General features: G+C 44.0%; 1 protein-coding gene across 1 annotated transcript; it reads right to left on the minus strand.

Annotated features, from left to right (window-relative positions):
- Positions 1-2,043: 2,043 nt before the first annotated feature.
- Positions 2,044-12,956, minus strand: LOC148043761 (16 kDa beta-galactoside-binding lectin-like). Its single transcript, XM_087723988.1, has 4 exons — positions 12,808-12,956; positions 6,506-6,585; positions 3,645-3,816; positions 2,044-2,332 (listed from the first exon to the last, which is right to left on the minus strand). Exons 1-4 carry the CDS (start codon positions 12,817-12,819, stop codon positions 2,186-2,188), a joined length of 411 nt encoding a protein of 136 aa, XP_087580114.1. The 5' UTR covers positions 12,820-12,956; the 3' UTR covers positions 2,044-2,185.
- Between the last annotated feature and the right edge of the window lie 1,573 nt (positions 12,957-14,529).

A 14,529-nucleotide genomic window follows, 5' to 3' on the forward strand; every position in this document is an offset into this window, starting at 1 on the left:
GCAACACAGCAGCAGCCATGAGGTGACCACGCTCGCAGCCTCCTACACCCTCAAAAATAAGACCTCCCCGAAAATAAGGCCAAGCGCTTATTTCAAGGATCAAAAGAAAATAAGACTCTCTTTTATTTTCAGAGAAACACAGTGGTTCGTTGCAAGTAATAGGCAGGCAAGCGCAAGAGTGCGCATCTCCATTTGCTCATAGAAAGGGAGTTTCAAGCGGAAGTATAAGTTGCCACCACTTGCACGAGGAAAGCTTTGCACCGGAGCGCAAGAGGGTCACCGCTCACACCATGCCCCTCATGCGAGTGGCAGCCGCCACTCACATGAGGGGAGTTTTGGTTGCACGCGCACATGCTCAGTTCCAAACACGCCGCGGCCCGGTAGTATGCCGCAGCCTGGTGGTTGTGGATCCCAGGTTTACCTCTCTGTGCCTGTTGATGGCTGGTTTGCCTGAGTGCCTACCAATTAGTAATGCCATCAATTATGAGGTCTCCCCTAATTTATAAATCTATGGTAGCAGATTTTATAATAAGCCTGTTTTAGAAATACAGGGCATTGTTTTCTCATACCATACATGGTGCAACTCCTCAACTTACGACCACAGTTGAGCCCAAAATTTGTTGCTAAGTGAGACATTTAAATTTTGCCCCATTGTAGGATCTTTCTTGCCAAAGTTGTTAAGAATAGAATAACAGATTTGGAAGGGACCTTGGAGGTCTTCTAGTCCTTCTAGGCAGGAAGACCTACATCACTTCAGACAAATGTTTATCCAACATCTTCTTAAAGACTTCCAGTGTTGGGGCATTCACACTTCTGGAGGCAAGTTGTTCCACTGATTAATTGTTCCGTCAGGAAATTTCTCCTCAGTTCTAAGTTGCTTCTCTCCTTGATTAGTTTCCACCCATTGCTTCTTGTCCTGCCCTCAGGTGCTTTGGAGAATAGCTTGATCTCCTCTTCTTTGAGGCAATCCCTGAGATATTGGAACACTGCTATTATGTCCCCCCTAGTCCTTCTTTTCATTAAACTAGACATACTCAGTTCCCACAACCATTCTTCATATGTTTTAGTCTCCAGTCCCCTAATCCTCTTTGTTGCTCTTCTCTGAACTCTTTCCAGAGTCTCCACAACTTTTCTACATTGTGGAGACCAAAACTGAATGCAGGATTCCAAGTGTGGCTTTACCAAGGCCTTATAAAGTGGTATTAACACTTCACGTGATCTTGATTCTCTCCCTCTGTTTATGCAGCCTAGAACTGTGTTGGCTTTTTTGGCAGCTGCTGCACACGGCTGGCTCCTATTTAAACGGTTGTCCACTAGGATTCCAAGTGAACAACACTCCAGACAAATGCAACAACAAAAGCAGTTTTTAATTTAGTAACCCGGTTGTTAAGTGAATCCGGCTTCCCCATCAACTTTTCTTTTTAGAAGGTCGCAAAAGAGGATCACGTGACCCAGGGACCCCTGGAATCGTCATAAATATGAGTCAGTCGCCAAGCGCCTGAATTTTGATCACATGACCATGGGGATGCGACAATGGTCATAAGTGTGAAAAACGGTCATAAGTCACTTTTTTCACTGCAGTTGTAACTTCGAATGGTCACTAAGCGAAGTGTTGTAAGTAGAGGACTGCCTGTATATAGATCTATCTCAGCAGTTCAATTGATCTCATGGAAGAGATCTGTTGTAGTTGTTTTGGTTTTTATTTTAAGCTTAGCAAAGGTCTCCAAAGTTTTCTCAAAGTTTTGGAAGACCGAGATTCCACCTGCGACAGGCGACATATAAGCGGAAAGCTTGATTTTCACCAAATTAACCACAAGTGTGTTTTTCATAGGACTTTATTTCTTGGAAAATGCGCTCATTCATAGCACAGCACAGCTAAGAGTTGGAGCTTGAGGCGAAATTGGCAAGAAAGATGGTGAAAATTTGAGGAGTCTTAAGTGCCTGCTTTGACAAAAAGAAAGATAGATAGATGAAAGAAAGAAAGAAGGAAGGAAGGAAGGAAGGGAAGGGAGGAAGGAAGGAAGGAAGGAAGGAAGGAAGGAAGGAAGGAAGGAAGGAAGGAAGGAAGGAAGGAAGGAAGGAAGGTAAAAGGAATGGACAAATTCCAGAACATCATGCCAAATGGTTTGAGACAACCAATTCTTTTCGACTTGGGGAACAAGCCCGCGAGGGAGAAAGTCTCGCCTCAGGGAAACGTCACCGATTTGATTCTGAAGTCTCCATCCACTGCAAGATAATCAATCAGATTAAGGCCCAGCCGGTTGGGGAAGGCAATTTCTTCACTCCCTTCCGTTTTCACTCGGAAGCCATTCTCCGCGAAACTGAAGGTGATCTGGAAGACATCATGACAAAGGAAAACCAAGATGGAGGGCGGAAATCAAACTCTCTTTGGTGTTCTTAGGTTCTGTCGGAAGTTAGGAAGTCTGAGTTTTCCCTGGTTTGATTCGTACGTGGGGTCATCCTCACATATGTACATTTCATGCACTTTCAGATTTCTGTGTTTTGCAAGCCAGCCCCAGGGTTTATGGCTTAGCACGTTGTCTTTCCTTACTAAAACACTGATTTTTTTTTAAGTTAGCTAGTACTCTACATGATGAATAGATAGGAGGATCCTGTAACTTGTAACTTGCAAAAAGGAGAACACAACCAGAGGTAGTATTCAGCCGGTTCTGACCGATTCTAGCAAACCGGTAGCGAAGGGAATGGTGATTTTGCAATATCCTTCCTCCAGGAGTTGGGAGGGAATGGAGATTTTGCAATATCCTTCCCCTGCCACGCTCACAAAACTACAGAACCGGTAGTAAAAAAAATGTGAATCCCACCACTGCACATGACCCCGGGGAGACTGCAACCACCATAAACATCAGCCAGTTGCCAAGGATCCAAATTGGATCATGAGAACATGGGGATGCTTCGACGGTCATAAGTGTGAAAAACGGTCATAAGTCGCTTTTTTTCAGTCCAGTTGTAACTTTGAATGGTGACTAATGAACAGTTGTTAAGTCGAGGACTACCTGTATAAGAGGAACTTCTATCTGTAACACGCTTCTTTATACAGTTCCTCCAGAGCAGGGGGTCGGCAAACTTAAAGACTCAAAGAGCCATTTGGACCCATTTCCCACAGAATAGAAAACACCGGGAGCCACAAAGGTCCTAACCGGAAGCCCCCTGTTCAATTCTGGAGCTGACCGGAAGTTTAGCTCCCCTACCATAGAGTCTCCTCCTAGCTGACAGGAAGTTCAGTTCCCCCACCATAGAGTTTCCTCCTGGCTGACCGGAAGTTCAGTTCCCCCATCATAGAGTTTCCTCCTAGCTGACAGGAAGTTCAGTTCCCCCACCATAGAGTCTGCTCCTAGCGCGGCATACTTTTTCCTCTACCTGTCATAACCGAAAGCCCTATCAATTGTGGAGGCAACTGGAAAACCCTCCCCTTGTCATGGAGTCTTCTCCTGGCGCACTGTGCTTCTCTCCCCCCCCCCCCACCGGAAGCTCCTCTCAAAATTGTGGCACCGACCGATGATGGAGCCGCAGCAGAGGGAGGAAAGAGCCATATGCGGCTCCAGAGCGTCACGATGATACAACTTCTGCTCTAGTGGCCGTCTGCCCCCTTCTTTGCGCCTCATGTCCTGCCCATTCGTCCTCACCTCAACCTCAGAGTCCTGATGAAAAGGGAAGTCGGGTGGTCTTTCCTCATCCTCCCAGGTGCTGTCTCGCCTGGAGTTACACACCACGGTGTTCACGTCACCCTTGCAGTCAAAACGTGCATTGTAATGGAGCACCAGGTTGTCACAGTCTTTACCCAGGTTGATCTCAAATCTGAGGGTGGAATGACAAGCATGAGAGGAGCAAGGACACAATGGGGAGTATTAGAGGGAGGGGAGAGGATAAGAAGGAACACGGGAGGGAGGGAAGAAGAGTGGAAGGGAGGGAGGGAGGGAGGGAGGGAGGGAGGAGGGAAGGAAGGAAGGAAGGAAGGAAGGAAGGAAGGAAGGAAGGAAGGAAGGAAGGGGAATTCAGGCAAGGGACGAATGAAATACAAGGGACGGAGGGAGGGGAATACAGGGGAGGGAGGGAGAAAAGAAAGAAGGAAATACAAGGAAGGGAGGAATACAGGGGATGGAGGGAGGGGAATTCCGGGAAGGGAGGGAGGGAGAAACAAAATATAAGGAATGAATGGAGGGAGGGAGGAAGGCAGGAAGAGGAACACAGGGGAGGGAGGGAAGGAGGGAGGAAAAACAAAGAAGGGAGGAAGGAATACAGGGAAGGGAAGGAGAGAGGGAGGGAGGAAATGCAAAGAAGGACAGAAGGAATATAGGGAAGGGAGAAAGGAAGGAAGAAGAAAGGGGAATACAGGGGAGGGAGGAACAAAATATAAGGGAGGGAGGAAGGAAAGAAGGAAGGGATACAGGAGAGGGAGGGAGCGAGGGAGCAAGGAAGGAAGGAGGGGGGATTCAGGGAATGGAGGGAGGGAGGAAGAAGAGGAATACAGGGAAAGGAGGGAGGGGGGAAAGGAAGGAAGGATATATTTAAAATTAGACCACGAATGGGCAGGGATATCTCTTCTTCGGAAAACCAAAAGGAAGGAACAGCCTGCTTCCAGGCACTGAAAAATTATTTTGGTAAAGGTTTCCTGTCTCCTAATCTTCTCCAGTTTAAAAAAAAAGGATATGAAGAAGATTGATGGCCATAAGAGAAACCATTTCCTGGAGAGCATCTGGGAATCTTCTTCGGATGAGTGGGTGGGTGGGTGGGCATAGCGGCTCCCTGATGAGAAGCAAGGACATTTGCTGAGGAAATTTTAAACAAAATGAGGGCAGGCCATAGAGTACAGCCTTAAAGCTGTTGACTCCCCCCTTTAAAGCTGGACCGGCTTCTCCAAAATTTACTCACAGGCAGCCATAATGTTTAATTCACAAAAATAAGAACTCATCATCACATAACTCTCCTGAATTATGTTAGTCTATGTCGGTGCTTTTCAACCTTGGTAACTTTAAGAGGCGTGGACTTCACCTCCCAGAATTCTGGGACTTGAAGTTCCACCTGTCTTAAACTTGCTGATGTTGAAAAACACTGGTCTACAGCGTTGGGAAAAAAAACCAGGAGACCGATAGCTCCTTCTCTAACTCCAGATTTTATTAACAGGCGTAAACATTTTTGAGCTGCACCTCGCAAAAGTTTATGCCTCTTAATAAAAATTGTCATTTGGAAAAAGGGTTCCCGGATACATCGTATAAACTGTGATAGACTTAACGGCAAATTATATAGAGATAGAGGATGATAGATAGATAGATAGATAGATAGATAGATAGATAGATAGATAGATGGATGGATGGATGGATGGATGGATGGATGGATGGATGGATGGATGGATGGATGGATGGATGGATGGATGGATGGATGGATGGATGATGGATGATGGATGATGGATGATGGATGATGGATGATGGATGATGGATGATAGATAGATAGATAGATAGATAGATAGATAGATAGATAGATAGATAGATAGATAGATAGATAGATAGATAGAAGGATGGATGGAGAGATGGAGAAAGAGAGATAGATAGATAGATTAGATAGATAGATAGATAGATAGATAGATAGTTAGATAGATAGATAGATAGATAGATAGATAGATAGAAGGATGGATGGAGAGATGGAGAAAGAGAGATAGATAGATAGATTAGATAGATAGATAGATAGATAGATAGATAGATAGATAGATAGATAGATAGAAGGATGGATGGAGAGATGGAGAAAGAGAGATGATAGATAGATAGATAGATAGATAGATAGATAGATAGATAGATAGATAGATAGATAGATAGATAGATAGATATAGACAGACAGACAGACAGACGATAGATAGATTGATTATAGATAATAGAATAGAATATTACAATATTAGAATAGAATAAAGTATAGAATAGAATAGAATAGAATAGAATAGAATATTAGAATAGTATGAAATATAGAATAGAGTGGAGTGGAGTGGAGTGGAATGGAATAGAATAGAATAGAATAGAATAAGACAGGGCAGGAATAGAGAAGGGAAGAGAAAGAAGAGAATTCTTCATTCACCAAGAGTGATTGGACACACAAGGAATTTGTCCTTGGTGCATAGTCATCATAAAAATACATTCATCATAAATCATAAGATACAACACTTAGCGCTAGTCATAGGTTACTAAATGAGCAATCAACATAAATCATGCTAAGAAATTAAATAAAACCATATACATTGTAAAGATACAAGCAAAAGTTAGAATCATAAGTAGAAAAGGAGAATCGTTAACAGGAAGGATGAGAAGAAGAATAGTAACAGCCTTACTAAACAGTTTGACAGTGCTGTGGGGATTTAACTGTAATGTTCATCGTGACTCCTTTTTACTTCTGGGACTTGAAGGGAAGCCCTTTCCTCCTCCCTCCCCCCCCCTGTCCTCCCCTTCCCTCCTCCTTCCTCCCTCCCCATTCCATGAAACCTTGTCCCAATTCCTCTTCTTACTCTTTGCAGTCTGGTAAAACTTTCCCTTTCACGACGAGCGATTCTCCAGGATAAAGCTTAAACTGCGTAGCGGTTACTCCCTAGGGGGGAAAGAAAATGGACATTTTAAACGGCATGGTAGGGCTGATAAAGAGTTTTGAATGTGGGCTCGCTCCTTCATCAAACCATTCGAAGAGAATTTGGGGTTGCAGGATTTCCACGTTTGAGACAACAGCCAATTTTAGGTTAATCCGTCAGTCTGTTTTAAAAGATTTGCTTTAGAAGAGATAGACAATTATAGGTTGATCCGTCGTCTTGTTTAATAGATTAACAGAGTTGGAAGGGACCTTGTAGGTCATCTAGTCCAACCCGCCACCCAAGCAGGAGATTCTACACCCTTTCTGACAGATGGCAGTCCAGTCTCTTCTTGAAAGTCTCAAGTGATGAAGCTCCCATAACTTCCGAAGAAAAACTTCTGTTCCACTGGTTGATTATTCTCCCTGTCAGAAAGTTCCTCCTTATTTCTAGGTAGAATCTCTCCTTGGTCAGTTTCCATCCATGATTCCTTGTCTGGCCTTCCGGTGTCTTGGAAAATAGCTTGACCATCCCTTCCTCTCTATGACAGCCCCTTAAATATTGGAACACTGCTATCCTGTCTCCTCTGGTCCTCCGCAAAGCCGTTAAGTCCTGGCTGCTCCAGCAGGCCGGGGGGCTTTCGAAATATCCAACCCCACGGAAACTGTGAGTGTTGTGTATTTTAAAGTGTTGTTTTGTTTATTTATCCCCTTCCCTTGTTTATTGTAAGCCGCCCGGAGTCCTTCGGGAGTGGGCAGCATACAAGACCAATAAACTCAACTCAACTCAACCCTTCTCTTCACTAGACCAGCCATGCCCAGTTCCTGCAACCGTTCATTGTATGTTTTAGCCTCCAGTCCTCTAATCCTCTTGGTTGCTCTTCTCTGCACTTTTTCTAGAGTCTCAACATCTTTTTTTATAGCGTGGTGACCATAACGGGATGCAGTACTTTAGGTGTGGTCTTACTAAGGCTTTATAAAGTGGTATTAGTATCTCCCTTGATTGAATCCCTCTCTTAATGCAATTTAGGATTGCTTTTTTTGGCTGCTGCTGCACACTGCTGGCTCCTATTGAATTGATTTTCCACTAAGACTTCAAGATCCCTCTTGCACCTCGAAGAGCCGAGGTGGCGCAGTGGTTAAATGCAGCACTGCAGGCTACTTCAGCTGACTGCAGTTCTGCAGTTCGGCTGTTCAAATCTCACCGGCTCAGGGTTGACTCAGCCTTCCATCCTTCCGAGGTGGGTAAAATGAGGACCCGGATTGTTGTTGGGGGCAATATGCTGACTCTGTAAACCGCTTAGAGAGGGCTGAAAGCCCTATGAAGCGGTAAATAAGTCTAACTGCTACTAGTACTGCTATTGCTATCAAGCCTAGTTTCACCCAGTCTGTTTTAGGAGAGACAGATAAACAGAACCAGGTATTCTGGCTTAATATGGAAAGCACCATTTCTGCACAAGAACCCTTAAGCCATCCTCCAGCTACCTTAACAGTGGGCTGATGATGATGAGAAATGTAGCTCCATTGATATCGTAAGTTGAGGACTGCTGTATTGGCAGGCCTTGGTATTTTATTATCTTCCCCAGTTCTCTTCTGTTGACTCCAGATATACTGCCACATACCTTATCCAGACTTTTTGCTCTTCCTGACCAGGAATTGTCTTGGTTCTTACGTCATGTTTCATTATGTGAGAAGAAAAACAGAGGCACACCTCTGTCCTTTAATAAAGGACTATTTACCTGCCCTTTCGTGTTAATTAAGAGCTGAAGGGCCTGAAATAAAATCAGTATTAATCTGACTGCTGAGATTGTGACCTTCAAGTGTGTTGAAATTGCACTTTTAATACTAGCAGTTGCTTAGCTTGTAAGATATGGTGAGCTAGGGGGTTGTGACTTGCAAGAAAAGAGGAACTATATGCTTGGAACACAAGTAAAAATAACCATGTTGTAACATCGAGGTTAAACTAACCAAACACGAGCCCAGTTGCTATGACACGTTGGCAGAATCCTGAAAATGTTGTGGTTTTAGCAATAACAAATCGCACTTATATACCGCTTACGTCACAATTCCTAAGTAAAGCCAAAGGTAAAAATAAAATTAAAAAAAGAAGGGTGCTTGTATCCAACGGTATGTCCATCAATCTACCGTATTTTTCAGCGTGTAAGACGGTTTGAAGTATAAGACGCGCCTAGATTCTGGGGAGGGAAACAAGAGAAAAATATCTGCCTCTGCTTCTCAGCAATTTGCCTCCTTGCAACAAACAGTGCAGACAATATACCGTATTTTCACGACTATAAGCCGCACTGAAAATCCTAAAATTTGATCCAAAACCGGCAGTGCGGCTTATAACCCGGTGCGCTTTATATGTGGAAAAAGATCTCCCAGCTGCTTTGCTCCTCGCGACTGCAATAGATGTCCAGAAGCGGCTTTTGGGGCTAATGGGGATTGGATTTCCAGCTCGATAGCCCCTGCCGCTTCTGGACGTCTATTGCAGTTGTGAGGAGCCGAGGAGAGTGTGGAGAAGAGCGCGAAGGTTCTTGGCGCTCCGGGAAGCGGGAGAGGCGCGCGGTTTGGTTTCTCCTCCCTGGATGTCGCAGTAGCAGCCCCAAACTCACCGATCTCAGTGTTTTTTGCATTGGGGTGTGCTGCAAGAGCGGCTTATAACCCGGTGCGCTTTATATGTGGAAAAAGTTTGAAAAATTAACGTTAATTGATACTGCGGCTTATAATCCGGTGCGGCTTTTGGTCGTGAAAATACGGTACACTGTTTGTAGTGTTATATTTCGGACTATATTTGTGCAGATGCTGTTAAAACTGATGTGGCTTTCTGGAATTAAGGTTATTCTCTGCTATTTGAAAGAATAGCACTTTTTAAAACAATAGCACTGGGCCTCTTCAGATCAAGCGTTTATTTTTTAAAAAAGCTTCTTCATTTTGTTAAGTTGTCTAGAATAATAATAAAGCAGTCTTTAAAAAAATAAGTCTAATCATTTGAAACGTTCTACAGGCATTTATAGTTGTTGACTTGCCTCCTTGCAGCAAACAGCCTGATTAGCACAAGAAAAAATATATCTGCTTCCCCGCAATTTGCCACCTGGAGCAAACAGCAAGTTTCACTTTCGATTTCTCCCAGGCTGCAGGGATTGCGATAGCTTATTGAATCCTCCCCAAGCTCCTTGTGCTGCAAGGAGGTAAATTGCTGGTGTTGCAGAACATGAGACAAGACCAGCTCTTTGTCAAAGGGAAAGGTTTATTTGCGCAAAGGTTCAGGAGCAAAACCTGAACCCCGAATGGCAGTTGTGTACAGTCTTTTATACTCTTTGACAACTTATCGATCATCCCCAAATACCTGGCCTCCCTGTGTCACGTAGACCCCTTTCCTGTGTCATGTAGACCTCTACACAATCTCCCAAAACAGAGACATGACATTCATTACTTATTTACCTCCATATTGGTACAAATCAGTTCAGTTCAGTTCAGTTTATTGTATTTGTATGCTGCCCTTTTCCCCCCGAAGGGGGACTCAGGGCGGCTCACAACTCGAACCGGGGAAGGGGGATACAGACAAAAATTTAAAAACAAACATAACAATATATAATGTAAAAACTCACAACAGTCATACCATTCGAGACAGGGGCAACAGCTCTTTAGCCCCAGGCCTGTCGGAACAGCCAGGTTTTAAGGGCTTTGCGGAAGGCCTGGAGGGTGGTGAGGGTTCGAATCTCCACGGGGAGCTCGTTCCAGAGGGCCGGAGCAGCCACAGAGAAGGCTCTCCTCCGGGTAGTCGCCAGTCGGCACTGGCCGGCGGATGGAATTCGGAGGAGGCCTAATCTGTGGGATCTAATCGGTCTAGTGGAGGTAATTGGCAGCAGGCGGTCTCTCAATATCCTGTTTCATTTGTTTTAGTTAGGGGAAGCAAACAGAACAACTAATCTTAAGGGTAATCATTCCCTTTTCCCATTCCACATGGTAAAGAAACTTTTAATACCCAAAGAATCTGTCCAGTTGTCAAATTCTCTTTTACTGGGAGGCAGAGGCCAAAGGGTTGGGGGCCGTTGGGTGGGTGGGGCTACATTCAGTGTATAAGACGCACCTAAATTTTCACCCTCTTTTAGGGGAGGGAAAGATGCGTCTTATACTCCGAAAAATACAGTAACTTCACCCTTTGATGCTGTGATTGTTGCCTAGTTTTCAATTCGCCATTTTCGTTCAAAATATCTTTGTAGAATACTTTTTTTTCCCCCAAAACGAATGAGGTTTGGGTGTATTGATGCTCCCATTGTGAAAAGCCAGACTGGTAATTTTCATGTGGTGATGTGTTTTACTTTTTCCCCAAATATAGAGCAGCAGAATCAAGATATGAGAAAGACGTTAAAACACGGGAGGCAGACAAGGAATCAATAGCGCTCGACAAGATTCTGATAGGGAAGGATGAAACATTGATAAAATGTATAATTACTTGCTGGCGTTTAAAATGGAAGAGGAACAGGTTAAAGAACCAATGCTCGCATGGGGAAGACATTTTTGGTCATAACATTGAATTGGAGAAATGGCAAAAATTATGGGATGGGAATTATAAATTTGACTATGGCCTCGGCGTATAAAGAGAATCTATAAAAAATGTTCTACAGGTGGCACTTACACCCAGCAAAGGCTGGCCAAAAATGTTTACCAACCTGTCTACAAAATGCTGGAAATGTAATCAGTCCCCAGGCACATATTACCACATGTGCTGGAGGTGCAGCAAAGGAAGAAAATATTGGGAGAAATTATATAATTGGCTGGAAGAGATAACTAAATGGAATATAGATTCAGAAAAAAAAGAGTGCTTTATAATGAAGAAATAAGAGCCAAGGTGGCGCAGTGGTTAAATGCAGCACTGCAGGCTACTGCTAGATCAGCAGTTCAGCGGTTCAAATCTCACCGGCTCAGGGTTGACTCAGCCTTCCATCCTTCCGAGGTGGGTAAAATGAGGACCCAGATTGTTGGGGGCAATATGCTGACTCTCTGTAAACCGCTTAGAGAGGGCTGAAAGCCCTATGAAGCGGTATATAAGTCTACTGCTATTGCTATTGCTATTGCTATAATATGGCATTCATGTACATCAGGGGTGGGTTTCTCGCCCCGTTCCAACCAGTTCGGTTGGAACGGGGCCGGCGGCGTCCTCGTGCACGTGTGCGGTGCACGCATGTGTACTAGCATCTGCGCGACGCTCCAGCTGCTCCTGGAGGATCACGCAGGCGCTGTATGCGTCCTGCGCATGCGTGGAAGCGCAGAACTCATCAAAACCGGGTAAGGACCGCGGGCGGGCGGGCGCGCCCTTCGCCGTTCCCGGAAGTTACTTACTTCCAGGTTCGCCAACCAACCAGTTCGCAGGGATCGCCACGAACTGGTTGAAACCCACCCCTAATGTACATATTCATACACACACACACACTCCCTTGATCTCTGCATAACGAAAGAAAAGCCAATGCTTCACTCCATGCAGGGCAATTTCTCTGGAATTCTCTTCTTTAAAATAAATTTTTAAAACATCTTGTCTTTCATCAAACAGAATCAAGATGATCTAATACCTACATGGTGGAAAAATTTAGGACTTGGTGGCAGAACGGCTGATTCATGCTGTGAATATTAAAATTAAAAAGGACATCTATATAATCCAGATTAAAGGGTGAATTTAGGATGTCCTCTTTCCAAGCCAAAGTTTACTAAAAAAAAAAAATTGGCAAGGAAAGAAAAAGTTTCTCCAACAATAATTTAAAATAATTTTAACTTCCATCTTCAGTTTGAGCGCGGATGCACAAAAATAAATATGCACATATCAAGCATCCATTTAATCGCGTGTGCATAAGCTGTGCAGTGTGCTCAAGATGTTTCTTGCTGATAAAACTCAATATTAATAAAAGAAGGCAATAAGCACAAAGTATGGGGGTTTTATACCAAAATAACAACAACAACACAGCAGAAACAATTAAGAGAAGCAAACAAACATATTTAAGGGAGTGGACTCTGATCTTCAAACCCAATGGCAAAATAAACAATTTTTAAAATGGAACAAGAGTCTTTGTAATTTTTTTTGCTGCCGAAGATTAACGCGGCTGTCCCTCAAACGATATCCAGAAAGAGGAAAAGCCACAGTTGGGGCTGTCAGTCAACAACCCACCAATTCCTCTCCAAGAGACTGATTCTACGTCTTGTAAGCCTTTGCTGGGAATTTTGATTCGAAAAACAAAGACCCCCCAAACTTACACATTTGCTCATGGTGGTGCCGCCTCGTCCAGTCCTGAGTTGGTACAGTACTTAACTCCAATCTTAGCTCTGTGACTTAAGCGAAGTTCCCGTTGTCCTTTAAATAGCTGAATTAGGGAGGAGGAAAGAGCATCACATGACACAAAAGAATGAATAGAGGGTAGGATAAGCGAACCAGAAATGGAAGCAGGTGATGAGGTGGAGATAAGGGGCTGATGAACTGAAGCAGCTGCTAACACCGGTTTGGAAGATGGAAGAAAGGATAAGAAAGTGTTGTTGTCAGATGTAGGAATAATGATGGATAAGAGGTTAGGAGACCGGAAAAGAAAGAGAAGGGACTTTGGAAATTGAGGATAATGGAAAGGAAGGTGGCAAGGCAGGGGAAGAGGAATGTGGGCAGGACAAAGTGGAAGGACTCAGTGTTTTAGATGTGAAAAGGACATTTTTCACATTTTTCTATTTCCTTTTGTCCACAAAAGGAAATAGAAAGAGAGAGGGAACAGCAAGTATATTGACTGATGGATGAGGATGAAGAATAGGATGGGAAGGATGAACCGTTTGTTGGTTATTGTGGATCATTTGACTCGATGGGGGGAAATGCAGATGCAAAAACTACTGTTAGAATTTTGTTGGAACATATTGTACCCAGAGGAAAGAAGTGGGAATATCACCATTTAAGATGTTATTTGGAATACCAAATATGGGGAGGGAAGGTCTACCGAACATTGAAATAAAAGACAAAATCTTTAGAAAATATGCACAGGAAGGAAAGAGCATCACATGACACAAAAGAATGGAGGGTAGGATAAGCTAACCAGAAATGGAAGCAGGTGATGAGGTGGAGATAAGGGGCTGATGAACTGAAGCAGCTGTAACACCGGTTTCTAACGGTGTGAGGGGTTTTGAGAGGGTAGGGCAGGGAATATTAGTGGCCCCTTGGCCAGCTTTCCTTTAAAGGATTTCTTTATTATTTCCCCGGATGAGATTTTGGAAGCTGACAGAAACGATTATTCTTACTCTTGGTATTAATGCCAGAGGAGCATAATGCTGAGAGTTTCCGAAATTTTGTGCGTAGAAATTTAGCAGAGGGAGGAGGAGGAGGAAGAAGAGGAGGAGGAGAAAAGGAAGAGAAGAGAAAAGGAGAAGAAAAGAAAGAGGAGGAGGAGAGGAGGAGGAGGAGAGAAGGAGAAAAGGAAGAGAAGAGAAAAGGAAAAGAAAGAGGAGGAGGAAAGGAGGAGGAGAAGAAGAGGAGGAGGAGGATAAAAGGAGAAGAGAAAATGGGGAGAAAAGAAAGAGAAGAAGGAGGCGAGGAGGAGAAAAAGAAAAAGAGAAGAGGAGGAGGAGAAGAGGAAGAGGAGGAGAAAAGGAGGAGAAGAGAAAAGGAGAAGAAAAGGAAGAGGAGGGGGAGGAAAGAATAAATGTTTTCCCTGTGCCCCCAGAAGAGTAATTTCTAATGTTGGATTTTTCCCCCTTACCAGAAGGAGCCCCCTTGTGGAGTACTGTGAAGCTGTACTGTGAGGATGGCAACTCCACTGCACTGTACAATAGAAACCATTTTACCGCAGTACAGTAGGAGCCATTTTAAGGCACAACAGGCTGTATCTTAACAGAACACCCCCCCCAAGGGGTGTTGGGGGTGTCCTATCCCCCCCCCACAATATTTTTTTCCAGAGAGTAAGTCATCTGTGTACCAAGTTTGATTGAAATCGCTCAATGCATTCC

This window comes from Thamnophis sirtalis, unplaced genomic scaffold (genome assembly GCF_051295495.1).
Source record: "Thamnophis sirtalis isolate CommonGarterSnake01/CBP01778 unplaced genomic scaffold, rThaSir2_p1.2 scaffold_10, whole genome shotgun sequence".
In the NCBI taxonomy this organism is placed as follows: domain Eukaryota; kingdom Metazoa; phylum Chordata; class Lepidosauria; order Squamata; family Natricidae; genus Thamnophis; species Thamnophis sirtalis.

What these genes read in the sequence shown, in the direction of transcription:
- LOC148043761 (XM_087723988.1), bottom strand. An exon ending in GTTTTACCAGACTGCAAAGA is followed by an intron (nt 3,817 to 6,505) that starts GTAAGAAGAGGA and finishes TTCCACCCTCAG; the next exon opens with ATTTGAGATCAACCTGGGTA. An exon ending in ATCAGGACTCTGAGGTTGAG is followed by an intron (nt 2,333 to 3,644) that starts GTGAGGACGAAT and finishes GATGTCTTCCAG; the next exon opens with ATCACCTTCAGTTTCGCGGA.